Genomic DNA, 23790 nt, shown 5'->3' with positions numbered 1-23790 from the left:
CAACAATTGACTTCTTAAGGTATAAGATCTCGGAATGAAGATCGTCAGTATGCATGGTACATGATGGAAATTCTGTCACAAAGATCTATTCTACATAGATGTAGTCTCAAAGAGATGGTCTTCAGGATACATTTCACTATAATATATGCTTTCCCTAGTTACAGAAGGCGACTGCCCTGTAATGGGACTTTTTCTGTGAAGACAGGGCAACTTTATAAACTTGAGACTGAAAAGTGATTATACACATATGGTCACCCTATATTTACCTCCTGCTGCATTCTCTGTTCAGATTGACATTTTGTTTTTCCTGCTTTTTAGATTTCCTTAGTCATATAAACATAGAGTGACAGCAGACTTGTCATTTTAGACCGGTCAACCCCTTTAAGTAAGATCTCCATACATACTATGTCCCCCCATGGTTAACAAACACCTGTCAACAAGTCAAAAGTGGCCAGTTTTTGCTTTTATTTTAATCCTGCTGTTGCTGAGCATTCTTTTTTTTTAATTTTAAATAGATATGAGCCTCTTTTTAAATCCCCCTATACTCTAGATTTGATGGTCTTTATCTATTGCTCATAGGATTCTGGTGACCTCTTTAGGCTGCTAGGCATAATTACCCGGTGAGAAGTACAAAGACCATAAAAATTAGCATATTGAGTACACTAAACAAAACGGTTTATATCTCTGGAATTGTGTGAAGAATTAAAAAAAAACATAAACAAAACCAAATAAAAAAAAAACTACTCAGGGGAGCAATAGAAATAAAATAGTAAAAAAATAGTGACAAGTCTACTTTAAGTGGTTAAAGTGAATCTATCCACACGTTTTTTGCTGTGCATTCTGACAGTGCATATCATGGGGACAGATATCCTGAATCCAGCTGTAAATCACTTAGTTTACTGGATGCAGCAGTTGTGATAGAATCACAGTTTTCTCAGCTGCAAATCTAACAGAGCTCAGAATGTTGAGCTCTCTATAACCCCACCCACAGCACTGATTGGCAGCTTTTGCATGCAATGTATATTAACAGAAAGCTGCTAATCAGTGCTGGGGGCGGGGTCGGACTAGGAGACATGTGGCAGCTTGTCCTGTAGTGATAATCTCCTGCTGATTAAAACACTGATTGTATTAAAACAGCAAAATGCAGCCTAGTAAGTGACACATCTCTGGAGCCATGAACTTTGCCCCAACTTCATGGTGCTTTCAGATTACATAGCAAAAAACTGTTGACAGGTTCCCTTTAAGATTTTCCACGAAATATACATTTAATGTTAATTTACATTATTGCAGCTCAGCACCATTCAAATTAATTGAACAAGACTCACAACCAAGTGACCTGTAAAATTTTGTGAAGCTCATATTATAGCTGTAAAATAAAGCAAGTGATCTGTGCACTTACAAATCAATTTAAAATAATATTTTTTTGACTGTCTGATATTAATGCATTCTTATTGTACAGGTGTTTATATCCAATACAGGATACATAAACTGTGGAAAATCATGTACCGTATTTTCTGGTTTATAAGACGACTGGGCGTATAAGACGACCCCCAACTTTTCCATATAAAATATGGAGTTTGGGATATACTCGCCGTATAAGACGGGGGTCATCTTATACGCCCAGTCATCTTATACGGCGTGTGCAGTGCGGATGGTTCCCAGGGTCTGGAGGAGAGGAGACGCTCCTTCAGGCCCTGGGATCCATATTCATGTAAAAAAAAAGAATAAAAATAAAAAATATGGGATATGCTCACCCTCCGATGGCCCCCTGCTCTCAGCGGTGCAAGCGGCGGCCTCCGTTCCTAAGGATGCAGTGAGTGAAGGACCTTCGATGACGTCGCGTGACTGGTCGCTGAGAGCCGGGGGCCATCGGAGGGTGAGTATATCCCATATTTTTTATTTTTATTCTTTTTTTTACATGAATATGGATCCCAGGGCCTGAAGGAGAGTCTCCTCTCCTTCAGACCCTGGGAACCATACAGGACCGCTCCCTGCACACACTGTACCGGGCGTATAAGACGACCCCTGACTTTTGAGATGATTTTCAGGGGTTAAAAAGTCGTCTCATACGCTGGAAAATACGGAACTTAAAAAAATAAATACGGTAACTATAGATGATGTTCTGAGCATGTAACCATTAGTTTTTTCACTCCACAGATATTTCATCAGAATTTACAGATGGTGTATTTATTTTTGAAGACTTTCCAGAGCAAGATCCAAAGACTGTAAAACGTTACGATGCCATCGTTGTGGAGCAGTGCACCATTATTGAGGTTAGTTTCTGTCTAATGACCAAGTATATTTTCTTTCTAATAAAAAGTAATTATCTACAGTGGGGGAAATAAGTATTTGATCCCTTGCTGATTTTGTAAGTTTGCCCACTGACAAAGACATGGACAGTCTATAATTTTAAGGGTAAGTTAATTTTAACATCAAGAGACAGAGTATCAAAAATAAAATCCAGAAAATTACATTGTATAAATTATATTTATGTATACAGTGAGAAATAAGTATTTGATCCCTCTGGCAAACAAGACTTGGTGGCAAAGCCCTTGTTGTCAAGCACATACTAATTTCCCCCACTGTCTGTATCTATCTATCTATCTATCTATCTATCTATCTAATATCTATCTACGGTGGGGAAAAAAGTATTTAGTTAGCCACGAATTGTGCTAGTTCTCTCACTTAAAAAAATGAGAGAGGCCTGTAATTGACATCATAGGTAGACCAAAATGAGGTAACAAATCCAGAAAATCACCTTGTCAAATTATGTTGGAAAATAAGTATTTGGTCATTACAAAAGTTCATCTCAATATTTTGTTATATATCCTTTGTTGGCAATGACAGAGGTCAGACGTTTTCTGTAAGTCTTCAGAAGGTTGGCACACAGTGTTGGTGGTATGTTGGCCCATTCATCCATGCAGATCTCCTCTAAAGCAGTGATGTTTCGGGTCTGTCGCTGGGCAACACGAACTTTCAACTCCCTCCAAAGGTTTTCTAGGGGGTTGAGATCTGGAGACTGGCTAGGCTACTCCAGGACCTTCATATGCTTCTTACAAAGCCACTCCTTCATTGCCCTGGCGGTGTGCTTGGGATCATTATCATGCTGAAAGACCCATCCATGTTTCATCTTCAATGCCCTTGCTGAATGAAGGAGGTTTGCACACAAAATCTCACGATACATGGCCTCATTCATTCTTTCATATACACGTACATGTACAGTCGTCCTGGTCCCTTTGCAGAGAAACAGCCCCAAAGCATGATGTTGCCACCCCCATACTTCACAGTAGGTGTTCTTTGGATGCAACTCAGCATTCTGTCTCCTCCAAGCACGACAAGTTTTGTTTCTACCAATCAGTTCTACTTTGGTTTCATCAGACCATAGAACATTCTCCCAATACTCTTCTAGATAATCCAAATGCTCTCTAACAAACTTCAGATGGGCCTGGACATGTACTTGCTAATGGTAGCTTTTGAAAGGATAAATTGTGAGCCCGATAAACCCAGAATATGTGGAGCCCTTTGAAGTAATCACTGTAATCATGATAACAAGATGGGGAGAAGGCTCAGCAGTTTATATGCTGAGGGAATGGAAGAAGAGTAGGATAAAAATCTGAGAAAATTAGAAGAGTAATAGGAGTAGGTGCACACGATCAGTAAACGCTGCGAGTTGGATGCTATGTACTTGTGCAGCGTCCAGCCTGCAGCGTCCAGTTATTACAGCATAGTGGATGGGATTTCAAGAAATCCCATGCCCACTATGCGTCCAGAGATGATCGTGGCTTCCCTGCGGAGACGGACATGAGGTGCATCTCTCCAGACAGCAGCATGTCTATTTAGCTTGCGGAGACGTGAGCCTTCACAAGATAAATTTCACCTGTACAATGTATTGGATGTGGTGAATACGCACGGTTCAATGAGCACATGTGGATTCACCTGCATCCAATAGCCGTCAACGCTTTGGATGCAGCGGACATGCGCTGCGTCCAAAGCACTCCCAATGCCCGATTATGTGCACATACTCTGAGAAAACTGAAAAGAAAAGAACGTTTTGGATGACTAGTGTGCAGTATTGGAAAAAAGACAGAAGACAGAAAAATCTGCTCATATAAGTTCAAAACTACGACCTACTAATGCTGAAATTCCAGAAGTTCTTTTCTGGTCTTTTACAACGTGGTGACATGAAAAGTCAAAGGCATGAACTACAAATTAGTGCTTCAGTGTAACCTCACGTAATGTTTTCATTAAGCAGTGAATTTGCATGTACATTATTAGTTGGAATGTAGGTCACAACCTAAAAGCATGAAAAATATCTTAATCAATTAGATAAGTGCAGTTTCATTTCATTATGGTGTGGTCTGGTCTACATAACAAGAAGTTCTGAGATTTCTGCTGTCTGTTATTTTCTGATAGCTACAGGGTTAGAAAAAATAACCATCCATATTTATTGTAATAGTGTTTTATTTTATTGTTTTACTAAGAGTATTTTTACTTTTTTTTTTCAAATTATGCTCTATATATAGTCATTATAAAAACTAAGTACACAGTGAATGCTGTGCTTTTACATTTCTGGACATAATAAATAAAAATGCATCTGGCCCTTAGAAGGTTTCAAAATTAGGTAAATACAACCTCAGATGAACAACACTGTGCGAGAAATTACATCATGGTGTTATTCATTTAACAAAAAGTGGGTCAAAATGCAAAATTGTATGAAAACTGAAGTCCATCTTTACTACTTCAATAGGAAATAAGACAGTAAGTAGCAGACAGGTGCTGCTAGTGCTAATCAAATGCCCTTGAGTAATTGTTTATCACCAAGTGTAACCAACTTTATAAAAGCAGAAGTTTGGGCAGTTTGCTGGTGCATGTTTAACCCCTTAATGACCTCTAATACGCCTTTTAAACGGTAGCAATTAAGGGTACTTAAACCTCAGCACGGCTTTATAATGGCGTTGAGAAATAAGTGGAAAGCACCCCCCAACGTCAGAAAATCTCCAGTTTCTGAGCTACCGAGGTTAGCTGAGACCCCAGTGAACATGATTTGGGTTGGTTTTTACTGACCCCAGTGTTGCAATCACCATTATTCACGGAATAGCGGCGACCGCAAAAAAATGTCTGATTTCCTATTTATTTCTCTCCTATGATATGATCTATCACACCAGAGGAGAGATAAATTGGGTCCCCTGAGCCCCCCGGTACCTGCGATATCTCCCAGCCCTCGACATCTTCCAGGAAGAAAATGGCGGGAGCATGCCGAGATCTGCAGGCCGGCACTCAGCATCAATAGGAGATTTTTCCTATTAGTAAATAGTAAATCAGACTCCCCATTATCACCCCCTTAATTAAGTAAAAATAATAAAATAAAAAAGTATTTATTTCCATTTTTCCGTTAGGGTTAGAGTTGGGGCTAAAGTTGGGGTTAGAGCTAGGGTTAGAGCTAGGGTTAGGGTTGGGCTAGGGTTAGGGTTGGGGCTAGAGTCAGGGTTGGGCTATGGTTAGGGTTGGGCTAGGGTTATAGTTGGGGTTAGGGTTGGGGTTAGAGCTAGGGTTAGGGTTGGGATGTGGCTAGGGTTAGGGTTGGGCTAGGGTTAGGGTTGGGGATAGAGCTAGGGTTAGGGTTGTGTTAAGGGTTATAGGTTAAGCTTGTGGTTAGGGGTGTGTTGGGGTTAGGGTTGGGATTAGGGCTGTGTTAGGGTTGGAGTTAGAATTGGGGAGTTTCCAGTGTTTAGGTACATCAGGGGGTCTCCAAACGTGGCATGCCACCCACTATTGATTCCAGCCAATTTTCCATTAAAAAAGTTAAATGGCGCTCCCTCCCTTCTGAGCCATGCCATGCCAGTGGCTTTGCCCCACATCCAGGGTATCAGCGTACTCAGGAGAAATTGCACAGCAAATTTTGTGGTCCGTTGTCTCCTGATACCCTTGTAAAAATAGAAAAAATTTGGTTCCAAAGTAAAAAAAATTTGAAAAAAGTAAAATGTTAATTTTTTCCTTCCATATTGCTTTAGTTCTCGTGAAGCACCTGAAGGGTCAATACATTTCTTGAATGTGATTTTGCGCACCTTGAGGGGCGCAGTTTTTAGATTGATGTAACTTTTGCATATTTTCTATTATATTGACCCCCCAAATTCACTTCAAATGTGCGGTGGTCCCTAAAAAAAAATGGTTTTGTAAATTTTGTTGGAAAATTGGGTCAACTTTTAACCCTTATAACGTCCTAACAAAAAACAATTATGTTTCCAAAATTGTGCTGATGTAAATTAGACATGTGGTAAATGTTATTTATTAACTATTTTGTGTGACAACACTCTGGTTTAAGGGCACACACATGAAAAGTTTGAAAATTGCAAAATTTTCAACATTTTTGCCAAATTTCCATTTTTTCATAAATAAACACAACTCATATTGAAGAAATGTGAGTACAATATGTCACGAAAAAACATTCTCAGAATCAGTGGGATACATTGAAGCGTTCCAGAATTGTAACTTCATAAAGTGACAGTGGTCATAATTGTAAAAATTTGCTTGGTCATTAAGTACCAAATTGGCTCTGTCACTAAGGGGTTAAATTCAATGCCATGTAGGAAAGACATCACCAATTTAAAAACCGTAATGTGAAAAAACATTCTGGACAGTTGACAAACTTTCCACGAGTGGTCGACGTATCATATTCACCCCAAGGTCTGATTGTAAAATGCTCAGAGAATATAATTTTTTTTTTAATAATATGTAACTTTAATTTGAGGAGGGATTATTTTCATGAATTGCAAACAAATTATCACAACATACAAAATTTAATGATAAATTCCGCGTTCAACATCTAAAGTATATAGTCATTTAACTTTCTGAGCCAAGTTTAAAAATGTCCTTTTCCATATTCTGCAGAAGGATCCGTTTTCATTCTTTCACTAATTGTGATATAAACTTACATGTGGCCGTTTCCAGCATGTCACACCTTTGGTCAGTAATTAAACTCCAGTCCTCACGGCCCCTAATACATCTTGTTTTCAGTATTTCCTTAGTATTGCACAGGTGATCGAATTATTATTATGTAGTAATGAGGGAACGTGCTCGGATAAGGTGTTGCTAACAAACAGGCAAGCCGTGTATGTGTTGCGGTTATCGACATTCAACCGCAGGGACTCAGGCATATTTTTCCAGCACGCCAAAGACACTCGGTTAGCACCTGAGCATGCTCGGTTAACACCAGAACCGAGCACGTTCGCTCATCACTTTTATTAAGGCATCAGTATCTGCCACAGTTTCTCTCACCTGTGCAATGCTAAGGAAATCTGGAAAACATGATTTGTTGAGGGTCGTGAGAACTGGAGTTTGGGAAACATTGCCTTAGGCCATGTTCCCATGTGTGGAAACATTAAAATGTTACTTTTTTTACATGTATTCTGGCGACATAAGCACAAAATTTTTTTAGTACAAAAGTCTGAAGTTCTTTTCACGACTTGCATAAAAAAAAAAACTATACATGTTTGGTATCTGCGTACTCATACTCACCTGGAGAATCACATTGCCCAGTTAGTTTTACCATATAGTGAACATGGTAAATAAAAAAACAATTGTGGAATCGGACTTTTTTTTTGCAATTTCAAAGCACTTGGAATTTTTTTTCCGCACTTACCACTGCATCGCATGATAAAATAAATGGTGTCATTCAAAAGTACAACTTGTCCCACAAAGAACAATTCCTCATACAGCTATAAAATTGGAAAAATAAAAAAAAGTCATGGCTTTTGGAAGAATTAAAGGAAAAAAATCAAACGAAAAAAAACCCCAGAAAATCACAAGGTCATAAAGGGATTAAATTCACAATGGGCTTCAGTTTTCATGCAGATTTTCTGTGCAAAAATATTCAGCGTGAAAAAACTTTATCATTTATGCTACTTGGTACCATGGCCTTACTGTTGTGTGTATATGTTCTGATATAATTTTATTTACATAGCGCCAACATATTCTACAGCACTTTATAATTCAGAGAGGACATGTACAAAAAAAAAGACATTACAGATTAATTCACCAATTCAAACAAGAGGAGAGAGAACCCTGTCAGCAAGCTTATGATCTATGAGGAAATAGGGCGACACAAGATAAAAAGTGTCTATAGTGTATTGTCCAGCCATCTTTATCGTAAGGGTATACATGTGAAGCCGCATGAGCCGGCCATCAGCCTGTATATGTCCAGATGCAAAGTGCTATTGAGCATGTTGAGGGTGTTAAAACAGATAATAGGACCAGGTTATAAGGAAAATATATAAAGGGAAAGCTGAGAATAGTTAGATTAGTGAAGTGATGCAGTAGGCTGGCCTAAAGAGATGTGTTTTTAGGGCATGTTTAACCCCTTAACAACCGCCGATACGCCTTTTAACGGTGGCCGCTAAGGGTACTTAAACCACAGCGCCGTTAATTAAACCCCAAAGAACATGATCGGGGTCGGTTTTTACCGACCCCTGTTTTGCGATCGCCGGTAATTAACTGTTTACCGGCGACCGCAAAAAAAAAAAAAAAAGTGATGTGTAATTCTCTGTCCTCTGATGTGATCGCACATCAGAGGACAGAGAAATAGGGGGATTCGGGGACCCTATCATACTTACCGGTGTCCCTGGGTCCTCCTGTGTCTTCTCCTGCCGGCCGGCTTCTTCCTATAGAAAGAAAATGGCGGGCGCATGCGCCCGCTCTCTGCTGCCATCTGCCGGCCGGCAGGAGAGATGAGTTGGGGCTAAAATTAGGGTTAGGGCTAGGGCTAGGGTTAGGGTTAGGGCTAGGGTTAGGGTTAGGGCTAGGGTTGGGGCTAAATTTAGGGTTAGGGTTGGAGCTAAATTTAGGGTTAGGGTTGGGGCTAAATTTAGGGTTAGGGCTGGGGCTAAATTTAGGGTTAGGGTTAGGGTTGGGGCTAAAGTTAGGGCTATAGTTAGAATTGGGGCTAAAGTTAGGACTAGGGTTGCGGCTAAAGTTAGGGTTAGGGTTGGGATTAGGGTTTGGATTAGGGTTGGCATTAGGGTTACGTTTGGGATTACGGTTAGGTTTGGGATTAGGGTTAAGGGTAGGGTTGGGATTAGGGGTGTATTGGGATTAGGGTTAGGTTTGAGGTTAGGGTTGAGATTAGGATTAGGGGTGTGTTGGATTTAGGGTTCTGATTAGGGTTATGGTTGTTTTGAGGTTAGGGTTGCGATTATCCTTAGGGTTGTGATTAGGATTATGGATCGGGTTGGCATTAGGGTTAGGCCTCTTTCACACTTCAGTCTTTCGGCGTCAGTCTGAAACCGCCATTTTCATCAAATAGCGGATCCGCCATTTTTTTTGGTGGTTCCGCTATTTTCCCATAGACATGCATTAGCGACGGATTGTGGCGGATGGTCGTCCGTTCCATCCGCCATGTGACGGATCCGTCGAGATTTGGCGGACGTCATCTAGACATTGACGGCCATTGTAACGTTTTTTGTCTGCGCCAAAATGGCGGTTCGCGACGGATCCGTCGCGTTCGTCATTCCATAGAATGGCCGCCTATGGTCGACGGATCCGTTGTTACCGTCATTTCGGCGGATCCGTCGCCCCAATCCGCTTTTTCAATTGCGCATGCTCCAAAAAGTAGATACTTTTCCCAGACAACCCCCAAGTAACGGATCCGTCAAAAAAACGGATCCGTTAATACCGTTTTCTCAACAATTGTGACGGATCCGTCACTATGTCGGAGCTGACTGACGCCAAACAACTGAAGTGTGAAAGAAGCCTTAGGGGTGTGTTGGGGTTAGGGTTGGAGTTAGATTTGGGGGGTTTCCACTGTTTAGGTACATCAGGGGGTCTCTAAACGCCACAGCCAATTTTGCACTCAAAAAGTCAAATGGTGCTCCCTCCCTTCCGAGCTCTGCCGTGCACCCAAACAGTGGTTTACCCCCACATATGGGGCATCAGCATACTCAGGATAAATTGGACAACAACTTTTGGGGTCCAATTTCTCTTGTTACCCTTGTCAAAATAAAAATTTGGGGGCTCAAAAATCTTTTTTGTGGAAAAAAAATTTTATTTTTATTTTCACGACTCTGCATTATAAACTTCTGTGAAGCACTTGGGCATTCAGAGTTCTCACCACACATCTAGATAAGTTCCCTGGGGGGCCTAGTTTCCAAAATGGGGTCACTTGTGGGGGGTTTCTACTGTTTAGGCACATCAGGGGCTCTGCAAATGCAACATAACGCCCGCAGACCATTCTATCAAAGTCTGCATTCCAAAACGGCGCTCCTTCCCTTCCGAGCTCTGCCGTGCACCCAAACAGTGGTCCCCCCCACACATGGGGTATCAGTGTACTCAGGACAAATTGGACAACAACTCTTGGGGTCTAATTTCTCTTGTTCCCTTGTGAAAATAAAAACTTGGGGGCTAAAAAATCTTTTTTGTGGAAAAAAAAAATATTTTTTATTTTCACGACTCTGCATTATAAACTTCTGTGAAGCAGTTGGGCATTCAAAGTTCTCACCACACATCTAGATAAGTTCCTTGGGGGGTCTAGTTTTCAAAATGGGGTCACTTGTGGGGGGTTTCTACTGTTTAGGTACATCAAGGGCTCTGCAAACGCAACATAATGCCCGCAGACCATTCTATCAAAGTCTGCATTCCAAAACGGCGCTCCTTCCCTTCCGAGCTCTGCCATGCGCCCAATCAGTGGTTTACCCCAACATATGGGGTATCAGCCTACTCAACATAAATTGCACAATAAATTTTGGGGTCCAATTTCTCCTGTTACCCTTGAGAAAATAAAAAATTGCAGGCTAAAAAATCATTTTTGAGGGAAAAAAAAAGGATTTTTTATTTTCACGGCTCTACTTTAAACCCCCAAGTTCTTCACAGAAATTTATAAAGTGCTCACTGCACATCTAGATAAGTTCCATAAGTGGTCTAGTTTCCAAAATGGGGTCACTTGTGGGGGGTTTCTACTGTTTAGGCACATCAGGGGCTGTCCAAACGCGACATGGTGTCCGATCTCAATTCCAGCCAATTCTACATTGAAAAAGTAAAACGGCACTCCTTCTCTTCCAAGCTCTGCGGTGCGCCCAAACAGTGGTTTACCCCCACATATGGGGTATCGCCACACTCAGGAGAAATTGCACAACAACTTTTGTGGTCTAATTTCTCCTGTTACCCTTGTCAAAATAAAAATTTGGGGGCAAAAAGATCATTTTTGAAAAAAAATGCGACTTTTTATTTTCACGGCTCTACGCTATAACCTTCCGTGAAGCACCTGGGGGTTTAAAGTGCTCACCACACATCTAGATAAGTTCCTTAAGGGGTCTAGTTTCCAAAATGGTGTCACTTGTGGGGGGATTCCACTGTTTAGGCACATCAGGGGCTCTCCAAACGCGACATGGCGTCCGATCTCAATTCCAGCCAATTCTATATCGAAAAAGTAAAACGGCACTCCTTCTCTTCCAAGCTCTGCAGTGCGCCCAAACAGTGGTTTACCCCCACATATGGGGTATCAATGTACTAAGAAGAAATTGCACAACAACTTTTGAGGTCTAATTTCTCCTGTTACCCTTGTGAAAATAAAAATTTTGGGGCAAAAAGATCATTTTTGTAGAAAAAATGCGATTTTTTATTTTCACGGCTCTACGTTATAAACTTCTGAGAAGCACCTGGGGGTTTAAAGTGCTCACCACACATCTAGTTAAGTTCCTTAAGGGGTCTAGTTTCCAAAATGGGGTCACTTGTGGGGGGCTTCTACTGTTTAGGCACATCAGGGGCTCTCCAAATGCGACATGGCGTCCAATCTCAATTCAAGCCAATTCTACATTGAAAAAGTAAAACGGCACTCCTTCTCTTCCAAGCTCTGCGGTGCGCCCAAACAGTGGTTTACCCCCACATATGGGGTATCAACATACTCAGGAGAAATTGCACAACAACTTTTGTGGTCTAATTTCTCCTGTTACCCTTGTGAAAATAAGAATTTGTGGGCGAAAAGATCATTTTTGTGTAAACAAATGCGATTTTTTATTTTCACGGCTCTACTTTATAAACTTCTGTGAAGCACTTGGGGGCTCAAAGTGCTCACCACACATCTAGTTAAGTTCCTTAAGGGGTCTAGTTTCCAAAATGGGGTCACTTGTGAGGGGTTTCCACTGTTTAGGCACATCAGGGGCTCTCTAAACGTGACATGGCATCCGATCTCAATTCCAGCCAATTCTGCATTGAAAAAGTCAAACGGCGCTCCTTCTCTTCCAAGCTCTGCGGTGCGCCCAAACAGTGGTTTACCCCCACATATGGGGTATCGGCGTATTCAGGAGAAATTGCACAACAACATTGATGGTTAAATTTCTGTTTTTACATTTGTGAAAATAAAAAAAAATGGTTCTGAAGCAAAATGTTGCAAAAAAAAGTTAAATGTTCATTTTTACCTTCCACATTGTTTCAGTTCCTATGAAGCACGTAAAGGGTTAATAAACTTCTTGAATGTGGTTTTGAGCACCTTGAGGGGTGCAGTTTTTAGAATGGTGTCACACTTGGTTATTTTCTATCATATTGACCCCTCAAAATGACTTCAAATGTGATGTGGTCCCTAAAAAAAAAATGGTGTTGTAAAAATGAGAAATTGCTGGTTAACTTTTAACCCTTATAACTCCCTAACAAAAAAACATTTTGGTTCCAAAATTGTACTGATGTAAAGTAGACATGTGGGAAATGTTATTTATTAACTATTTTTTGTGACATATCTCTCTGATTTAAGGGCATAAAAATCCAAAGTTTGAAAATTGCTAAATTTTAATTTTTTTTGCCATATTTCAATTTTTTTCATAAATAATCACAAGTAATATCGAAGAAATGTTACCACTAACATGAAGTACAATATGTCACGAAAAAACAATCTCAGAATCAGCAGGATCCGTTGAAGCGTTCCAGAGTTATAACCTCATAAAGTGACAGTGGTCAGAATTGTAAAAATTGGCCTGGTCATTAAGTACCAAATTGGCTCTGTCACTAAGGGGTTAAAACTGTGGATACTGTGAATTAACCACATCATCAACAAGTATTGCATTCCAGAGAACTGGTGCAGCACAAGTAAAATCTTGTAGACGGGAGTGGGAGGTTTAGATTTTGTAAGATGTTAGTGTTAGATTATTAGTAGATTTGAGAGCACATGTAGAGTACTAGACAGAGATAAGGGAGGAGATGTAGGGACATGCAGAACTGTGGAGAGCTTTGTGAGGGAGTAGTTTTTGTTGTATTCTGTAATGGATGGGCAACCAGTGCAATGACTGTCACAAAGTGGAGACATCTGTTTATTGGCTGGACAGAAATATGATCCTAGCTGCTACATACAGAATGGATTGAAGAGGGGAGGGTTTAGTAAGAGGAAGACTGATTAGTAGATAGTTACAGTCGTCAAGTTGAAAATGAATACAGTAGACCCTAAGACTCCAAATCAGCGAATTCTGGCATAAGTTGCACAATTGTTGCGCACTGTACAGCTGCACAAAAATTTTGCAACTTTGCCATCTTTACTGCAGTTTTGCCCTGTTTCACAAAGTGGGCAGAATGAGGGCATGACACTATAGCTCATCTAATTATTGGCGAGCTGTGGCATTCCTGCCAGAAATCTTACTCCCGTCGCATACTGGAGTCAGATTTGTAGTGAGTCATTATGGACGTGCACCCCAGTTTATAGATGATCATGATTCATTAAGAGGTGTGTGCCTCTTAATAAATCTGGAGCTTCTAACTCCAACACACCCCTTCCTCAAGGCTGTTATTATTCTCGCCAGTCTAGATAAATCGGGGCCTAAGAATTTTTGCAGTTTCAAAGGTAATAAAAGGGCAGATTCTGGAGATGTTTTTATGGCATGACATGTCGATGACATGAGTGAGTGATTGGATATAGAGAGTGATGGAAAGATCTGCATCAAATGTAACCTCAAGATAGCCGGTGTACTTAGAGAATTCTTAGTAAACCTATACCTGCATTACGAGTTAACAAGTGTTAACTCTTCCTCTGTGCAACGTATTAATTATCTGAATATTTTAAAGAAAATGAACATAAAAAACCCCTCATCCTGCATCTCAGTCTGTAGAGGTGGTAATTGTGGTTTGATGAGAAAGAAAGCAAGTGAGGTTGCGATGAGGCGAACAAGGCACCTGCTACATTTCCTGTAAGGTAGTGCTGTGCACGTCTGATCACACACCACAGTCTCTGCATTCTATAATTGACTGCTGTAAGGAAGAGCTCGGGCGACGCGTCTATTGCTTTTTGTCATTTCAGCTGCCTATTTCAAATCACATTCTGAAAATCTGTTTTGACACGCCATTTCCTTATTCTTGGTAACAGATGTGTTTGTGCATCAGTGTATATTACTGGTAAATAAGCATTCTGCAAACTATAAGGTACCATCTTAAAACGTACCGCAAGCTCCCATGACATGTCTGTTGTAGTAAATGCTTGTATTCCCCATGAAATAACAATTTTGGGTCATGTTTTACAAAATTCTGCATTATACTGTTCCTCTATTATTCCCCCTAGGAATATACAAATAAATTGACAACTGGGTGTTGCCATTCAACCTGTGAAAGGTGTGTTTCTCCACAGTGAGGCCAGCGTCACACTCAGCGTAGGGAAATACGGTCCGTATTTTACATGCGTAATACGCAGAAATGTTCCCAAAATGGTGATCCGTATGTCATCCGTAGGCAGGGTTTGGCAGCGTATTTTGCGCATGTAAACCTCCGTATGCAATCCGTATGGCATCCGTACAGCGAGATTTTCTCGCCGGCTTGCAAAACGGACATACTATGGATCCATGGGCTCATATATTCCTGAAAACATATATACAGACTATATATATATATATATATATATATATATATATATATATATATATATATATATATATATATATATATATATATATACATATATATATATGTCAGTGAGACACACACATATATATATATGGAACGCTTCAATGGATCCCGGTGATTCTGACACCGTTTTCTCGTGACATATTGTACTTCATGATAGTGGTAAAATTTATTTGATATTACCTGCATTTATTTGTGAAAAAAATGGAAATATGGCGAAAATTTTGAAAATTTTGCAATTTTCCAAATTTGAATTTTTATACAATTAAATCACAGAGATATGTCACACAAAATACTTAATAAGTAACATTTCCCACATGTCTACTTTACATCAGCACAATTTTGGAACCAAAATTTTTTTTTTGTTAGGGAGTTATAAGGGTTAAAAGTTGACCAGCAATTTCTCATTTTTACAACACCATTTTTTTTTAGGGACCACATCTCATTTGAAGTCATTTTGAGGGGTCTATATGATAAAAAATACCCAAGTGTGATACCATTCTAAAAACTGCACCCCTCAAGGTGCTCAAAACCACATTCAAGAAGTTTATTAACCCTTCAGGTGTTTCACAGGATTTTTGGAATGTTAAAATAAAAATTTTACTTTTTTACACACAAAATTTACTTCAGCTCCAATTTGTTTTATTTTACCAAGGGTAACAGGAGAAAATGGACCCCAAAAATTGTTGTACAATTTGTCCTGAGTACCCTGATACCCCATATGTGGGAGTAAACCACTGTTTGGGCGCATGGCAGAGCTCCGAAGGGAAGGAGCGCCATTTGACTTTTCAATGCAAAATTGACTGGAATTGAGATGGGACGCCATGTTGTGTTTGGAGAGCCCCTGATGTGCCTAAACATTGAAACCCCCCATAAGTGACACCATTTTGGAAAGTAGACCCCCTAAGGAACTTATCTAGATGTGTGGTGAGCACTTTGACCCACCAAGTGCTTCACAGAAGTTTATAATGCAGAGCCGTAAAATTAAAAAAATCATATTTTTTCACAAAAATGATTTTTTCGCCCCCAATTTTTCATTTTCCCAAGGGTAAGAGAAGAAATTGGACCCCACAAGTTGTTGTCCAATTTGTCCTGAGTATTCTGATACCTCATATGTGGGGGTAAACCACTGTTTGGGCGCATGGCAGAGCTCGGAAGGGAAGGAGTGCCATTTCACTTTTCAATGCAAAATTGACTGGAATTGAGATGGGACGCCATGTTGCGTTTGGAGAGCTACTGATGTGCCTAAACATTGAAACCCCCCACAAGAGGCACCATTTTGGAAAGTAGACCCCCTAAGGAACTCATCTGGATGTATTGTGAGAGCTTTGAACCCCCAAGTGTTTCACTACAGTTTATAACGCAGAGCCGTGAAAATAAAAATTCTTTTTTTCCCACAAAAATTATTTTTCAGCCCCCAGTTTTGTATTTTCCCAAGGGTAACAGGAGAAATTGGACCCCAAAAGTTGTTGTCCAATTTGTCCTGAGTACGCTGATACCCTATATGTGGGGGGAACCACCGTTTGGGCGCATGAGAGAGCTCGGAAGGGAAGGAACGCCATTTGGAATGCAGACTTAGATGGAATGGTCTGCATGCGTCACGTTGCATTTGCAGAGCCCCTAATGTACCTAAACCATAGAAACCCCCCACAAGTGACCCCATATTGGAAACTAGACCCCCCAAGGAACTTATCTAGATGTGTTGTGAGAACTTTGAACCCCCAAGTGTTTCACTACAGTTTATAACGCAGAGCCATGAAAATAAAAAATATTTTTTTTACACAAAAATTATTTTTTAGCCCCCAGTTTTGTATTTTCCCAAGGGTAACAGGAGAAATTGGACCCCAAAAGTTATTGTCCAATGTGTCCTGAGTATGCTGATACCCCATATGTTGGGGTAAACCCCTGTTTGTGCGCACGGGAGAGCTCGGAAGGGAAGGAGCACTGTTTTACTTTTTCCACACAGAATTGGCTGGAATTGAGATCGGACGCAATGTCGCGTTTGGAGAGCCCCTGATGTGCCTAAACAGTGGAAACCCCCCAATATAACTGAAACCCTAATCCAAACACACCTCTAACCCTAATCTCAACTGTAACCCTAACCACACCCTAACCCTAATCCCAACCCTATTCCCAACCGTAAATGTAATCCAACCCTAACCCTAACTTTAGCCCCAACCCTAACCCTAACTGTAGCCCTAACCCTAGCCCTAACCCTAGTCCTAACCCTAGTCCTTACCCTAGCCCTAAACCTAGCCCTAACCCTAGCCCTAACCCTAATGGGAAATTGGAAATAAATACATTTTTTTAATTTTTTAATTTTTCGTAACTAAGGGGGTGATGAAGGGGGGTTTGATATACTTTTCTAGCGCGTTTTCTAGCGGATTTTTGATTGGCAGCCGTCACACACTAAAAGACGCTTTTTATTGCAAAAAATGTTTTTTGCGTTACCACGTTTTGAGTGCTATAATTTTTCCAGATTTTGGTCCACAGAGTCATGTGAGGTCTTGTTTTTTGCGAGACGAGTTGACGGTTTTATTGGTAACATTTTTGGGCACATGACATTTTTTGATCACTTTTTATTCCGATTTTTGTGAGGCAGAATGACCAAAAACCAGCTATTCATGAATTTCTTTTAGGGGGGCGTTTATACCGTTCCGCGTTTGGTAAAATGGATAAAGCAGTTTTATTCTTTGGGTCAGTACAATTACAGCGATACCTCATTTATATCTTTTTTTATGTTTTGGCGCTTTTATACGATAAAAACTATTTTATAGAAAAAATAATTATTTTTGCATCGCTTTATTCTGAGGACTATAACTTTTTTATTTTTTCGCTGATGATGCTGTATGGTGACTCGTTTTTTTGCGGGACAAGATTACGTTTTCAGCAGTACCATGGTTATTTATTTTCGTCTTTTTGATCGCATGTTATTCTACTTTTTGTTCGGTGGTATGATAATAAAGCGTTGTTTTTTGCCTCGGTTTTTTTTTTTCTTTTTTACGGTGTTCACTGAAAGGGTAAACTAGTGGGACAGTTTTATAGGTCGGGTCATTACGGACGTGGCGATACTAAATATGTATACTTTTATTGTTTTTTTTTAATTATTTAGCTAAAGGAATGTATTTATTTGAACAATATTTTTTTATTATTTATTTAGGAATTTTTTTATTTTTTTTTTACACATGTAATTTTTTTTCTACATTTTTTACTTTGCCCCAGGGGGGCATCACAGTAAAGTGACAGATCGCCGATCTGACACTTTGCTGTGCACTGTGTCAGATCGGCGATCTGATGTGCACAGCTCCAGGCTTCCCGCCGCCTGCTCTGAGCAGGCGCTGTGAAGCCACCTCCCTGCAGGACCCGGATGCAGCCCCACAGCCATTTTGGATCTGGGGCCTGCAAGGAGGAGACGCTCGGTACAAGGTGAGTACATCGCCTTGTACCGATTCGTCTCAGGGAAGCCCGCAGGGATCCCCCTCCCTGCGCAATGCTTTCCTATACCGCCAGAACACTGCGATCATGTTTGATCGCAGTGTGCCAGGGGTTAATGTGCCGGGGGCGGTCCGTGACCGCTCCTGGCACACAGTGCCGAATGTCAGCTGCGATAGCTGACACCTGGCCGCGATCGGCCGCGCTCCCCCCATGAGCGCGGCTGATTGCGCTGGACATACTATTCTGTCCTTGGGAAGTAGGGCCCACCCCACATGGACGGAATAGTACGTCCAATGATAGAAAGGGGTTAATACAGCGCTAGATAGCTTAAAAGCCGGTAATTCAATTGCCGGCTTTTGCTATCTCCTTCCCAAACCCGACAGGATATGAGACATGGTTTACATACAGTAAACCATTTCATATCCCTTATTTTTTTACATATTCCTCATTAGTAATGTTCCAAGTGTCTGTGTGCAAAATTGTGGGGCTCTAGCTGTTAAAATAAAGGGTTAAATCATGGAAAAAATTGGCGTGGGCTCCCGCGCAAATTTCTCCGCCAGAGTGGGAAAGCCAGTGACTGAGAGCAGATATTAATAGCCTAGGGAGGTACCATGGTTATAGGACCCCCTGGCTAAAAACATCTGCCCCCAGCCACCCCAGAAAAGGCACATCTGGAAGATGTGCCTATTCCGGCACTTAGCCACTCTCTTTCCACTCCCGTGTAGCGGTGGGATATGAGGTAATAAAGGGTTAATGTCACCTTGCTATTGTAAGGTGACATTAAGCCAGGTTAATAATGGAGAGGTGTCACTAAGACACCTATCCATTATTAATCCAATAGTAGTAAATGGTAAATAAAGCACACACACATTAGGAAAAAAGTATTTTATTGAAAATATAAAGACACATGGTGTTGTAATAGTTTATTATACTCTCAATCCAATTGAAGACCCTTGTCACCTGAAACAAAGTTAAAATAAAAAATCAACAACATCCCATACCTTCCGCCGTTCAGTCTTGTCCCACGCTGTAAATCCATCTGAAGGGGTTAAATAATTTTACAGCCAGGAGCCTGCTAATGCAGCTGTGCTCCTGACTGTAAAATCTGGGGAATGAATGGGAAGCAGGGGAATGTAGCTACCTAGACTTGCGGTGCTGCGCCCCCTGCTGGTATATCTTCAGATGAACTCGAGCGTGAGAAAATAATCAGAAAAATTCCCACGCTCGAGTTCATGCATAAGGAAATTGTGCAGGTAGACACTAAGACCCAGTGTGAGAAAACTTAAAGCACATTCATAAAGGGAAGAGAGTGGAAATTAAGCAAAACCAAAAATAAATGAAACAAGAATAACCTCCCAGAACTCTAACTGTGGAAAAGGTGCTGGAAAGGTAGATAAACAGACACTCAGCAGGAATACATTACCTAGCAGGGAAAATCCTGCAACTGAAGAGCTGGAACTCCTGAGCACAAATTTGCCTGGAGAGGAGTAAGTCAATATGGGAGAATGAAAGCAATAGGAACAATCAGCACTTGGACTGGGAAGAAAAGGACAATAGCCCAGCAGACAGAAGAATCAACCACAAACAGGGCCGGCCCGAACGTATAGGCGAACTAGGCGGCCGCCTAGGGCGCCGACCCTAAGGGGGCGCCAGAGAAAAAATAGAAAAAATTATAAAAAATCTTTTCAAAAGGCCAAAGGTGTATGGAGCGGAGCTGAATGTGTATGAGGTGTATGGAGCGGAGCCGTGTGTGTATGAGGTGTACGGAGCGGAGCCGTGTGTATGAGGTGTATGGAGCGGAGTCGTGTGTGTATGAGGTGTATGGAGCGGAGCTAAATGTGTACGAGGTGTACAGAGCGGCGCCGCGTGTGTACGAGGTGTATGGAGCGGAGCGCGTGTGTACGGAGCGCAGCCGCATGTGTAGGAGTAGCTATGTGTGGCCATTATACGGTACGAAGTATCATGTGTGGCCAATATACAGCATGGAGCATCATGTGTGGTCATTATACAGTATGGAGCATCATGTGTGGCCATTATACAGTATGGAGCACTGTGTGGCCATATTTTTTTGTTTATAATTATTCTTTATGAAACAGTGTGATCAGCAGTGCTAAATGGGTGTGGTTGGGACGTGGATATGGGTGTGGCTAGTTATGAATGGGTGTGGTCAGAGGCGTGGCCTAAAACTTGCCACTTGTCACAACTTTGTCCCTCTTTCCCATCTTCAAAAGTTGGGAGGTATGTTAAAAGTAGTAGGGGCGCAACAAAATAGTTTCGCCTAGGGCGCCGTAATCTCTCGGGCCGGTCCTGACCACAAAGCAACAGGTCACTGGATCCCCAAACTGAGCCATAATGCCATGACATTTTCATTGTATTAATACAGCCAAATCAGAATATCAAGAACCTCCAGGTGTACATCAAGGGAGCTGATAGTTGGGTGGTAATCAGCAGGGAACAAGTTGGTGTATGACAGTGTACATTTATTCCTAAATCAGATGGGAGGTGGCCCATTTAAAAGGATAATTATATTTCAAGAGGGATAATTCATTTTGGTGAAGGGAGGTGATGAGAGCTACATTTTTAGCTGGGCTTATTGTAAGGCTCAAGATGGGGGAAAAAATGTGACATCGGCTGATGAAGAAGGTAAGAGTTATATATGTAGTTTGAGAAGAGATTTAGTTTATGATGTACTTTGGCTACCTCAATTCTCTTTATATTTGGTTCTGCTCTAAGGAGCATGGTGAGCAGCTCAATGACAAGAACAAATAGAATGGGTGAGAGGTGACATACTTGCATTGTGCCTCTGTTTATTTGCAGGGATTGGGACGAGAGCCCCATGTGGCAGAGGGGATGTGTCTAAGTCCGAATGCCATTGTAAAAAAGGGAGATACAAAACCCTATTTTTGTAGTGTTAAATGCATATGATCCAAAGCTACAGAATAGAAAGCTTTGCTGATATCCAGATCTAAGAAGATGCTTTGTAAGCTTTTTATTCGGATATAATGTTTATTTATACATTTCTAGTGAAAATAGGAGGAACATCTCATTTCAGAGTTCTGAAAATAGACTGTGAAGAATTATTTTCTGTGGAATCGAAGTATTTACTACAACAAACATGTCAAATCCTGAAGTGAACACACCTTATGTTTTGTAGAATTTTAAAAGGAATATTTTGACTCAATTAATGTAGAGAATTTACCGAAATACCACATTTGAAGACCATATCCCCCCCCCTCATAATTTATGTAATATTATTTATATATCTTAAGGAGAAGTTACCCCTGAAGACCACTGGCACTAGGCAAAATGTTGATGGCAAGGCCCTGTGGTGGTCTTGTGCTGTCCGTAATCACCATATAACATGTAATCTATATAGTCCATCTCTGCCAGTGCCCCAGCTTTCTTCAGAGTGTATACCTGGGCTTACCAGTTAAATATTATTGGCCATGGCACCCTATATGATGATACATGCTTTATAAAGACCTATAGACAGTGACAAATGTTTATTTGTAAAGTATGATAGTCATTTATCATAGTGTTGCCGATACTGTCGAGTCTGTGTTCAGTGTGTAGAAAAACTTTGTAGGCCTTACAAGCCACAACCAACATGAGTGAGAAAGCCAGATATCTTATTGCCAACATTAAGATGGATAATCCTGAATGTATATTTTTTATTGTATTTTAGAAAAAGTAAGGGTAAGAAAATAAACCCTTCAGTTTATCTGAGGAACATTTTCCGTAGAGCAGTTCTGAACGTGGAGGAACCTATGTTAGGCGAGGTTACAGAGCTTCATCTCCAGACAGCTGTTTACAGACAGTGGAGCGCTGACAGGTTTAGAGATCGCTTCGCTTCAGCATATAACAGACAGGATATAATAGCTCTCCTATATATAACCATTTCCTGTCAGACTCTGCACAAATAACAGGTCAGTGCAAATAACTGTGGCAGTTGCTACTAAGGAAGAGCTCTTCACCTTTATCACATGTTAACCATAAAAATGTCAGCCCCCACTATTTCCAGCTTGGCCCCGTGACTTCTATTATCACGTCGCATTGTATTTTTTCTGTCATGCGGGCAGTTTTCAGTTGCAAGTAATATCTTTTTTTTCTTTTAATATCTGTTTTGTGCACTGTATTCAGCTGAATTGAGATACTTCCAAACTGTCTTTCATTGGTTATCTACATATTCATTAAATTAATATAGACATCATGTTTCCAAGTAACTGTCTTCATTTTATTTTATATTCATTTTATCTGCTTATTGGGTAATTTAGTTATCTATAAAAGAACACAAAAAATCAAGATACTTAATCCACTAATATGCGCTAAATACAGGGTCCAACAGTGGACGGAGACCGTAAAGGAATGTTGCTGTGCCTCTCAGTACACCAAGCTCTATATTTATTACATATACATGAGATGAAAGTTGGCCAAAAATGCGGATTTCAGCAGGACAGTCCTATCATGAGACCCTACAACTTACTCCTGACAGATGATGTTATGGGGAGAGAAGGGTCAGACAGTTATAATATCAATGTCCGATCGCTATTTTTTCAATGGTGATAAGCCAATGCCATGGGAATCAGACAGCAGCTTTCTCCTCTCTCTCTGTTCAAAAAATGACTACTGGGACAAGTCAAGCATTCATGTGAATGGGAGAGTTGCTAGAGATGGCTGTCTGCTGATGACAGATCTCATGTGTAAGGCCAGCTTTACACCAAGTGGCAATTCTACATGTAGAGCTTCCAAGAAGGATGCTGGAGACTTATGGAAAATATTACACAGCACCACTTCATATGCTCTTCACCCTTAAATGGGTGGTCTGAAGTCCAAAGTAGTTTTCCTCCTAAATCCCTATCCTATTTAATATGCAAATAGCCTCTTCAGAGAAAAAGAGGACTTGAACTCTATAGCGCCACCTGTTGGAAGTAGCGATCCTACTAGTCACAATCAACCCTTTAATGAGTCTTCCAATATGACTTAGGATAAAAGCCAAATCAGTATCTCAATTCGCAGACACGGTGTTTCGGGCTCTTGGCCCTCGTCAGTGCAAAGCATGAGAACTGATCTGGCTAAGGTCTAAGGGTAAGGTTTCTTGTGGAGAGTGACATATCCGCTCTGGCTTCTATTTAGTTACATAATCTAAACTATTTCCTTATATACTGGAATTAAAAATTCCCTATCCTTCCCTAACTATCTAAAATATTTTCTATTTTTTTTCTAGCGTCCTCCTTGATTTATTGAGGAATCACAATGCATTTTGGGATACTCAAACAAAGCTTCTGCCGCCTCTGCCCCTCCCTGACATGAAGTGTCATCAGTGACACCCATTTCAGGGGCTTGGCTAGTCCTAGGGCGATGTGCACTGTGCTCTGTGCACAATGACAGTGTGCTCTCTGTTGTCACCTCAGATCAACAGTAATGAGCCAGCAACAGAGCGCATTGTCTGAATACCTGGCGTGCAGAGACCAGTGATATCACTTATGGGGGCTGCCC

At 40.8% G+C, this 23790-nt stretch overlaps 1 protein-coding gene across 2 annotated transcripts in view; it reads left to right on the top strand.

The window, feature by feature from the left end:
• Positions 1-23790, top strand: part of RFTN1 (raftlin, lipid raft linker 1) — a 462134-nt gene that overhangs the window by 408287 nt on the left and 30057 nt on the right. For both annotated transcript variants that reach the window (XM_077268863.1, XM_077268864.1), the window contains one exon: positions 2158-2273. In XM_077268863.1, the coding sequence (XP_077124978.1) occupies positions 2158-2273 (116 nt within the window). The remainder of the gene's footprint in view (positions 1-2157; positions 2274-23790) is intronic.

This window comes from Ranitomeya variabilis, chromosome 6, assembly GCF_051348905.1.
Source record: "Ranitomeya variabilis isolate aRanVar5 chromosome 6, aRanVar5.hap1, whole genome shotgun sequence".
Lineage (NCBI taxonomy): Eukaryota > Metazoa > Chordata > Amphibia > Anura > Dendrobatidae > Ranitomeya > Ranitomeya variabilis.
Note: the sequence above shows the minus strand (reverse complement) of the source record. Positions and strands in the feature narration are given on the sequence as shown.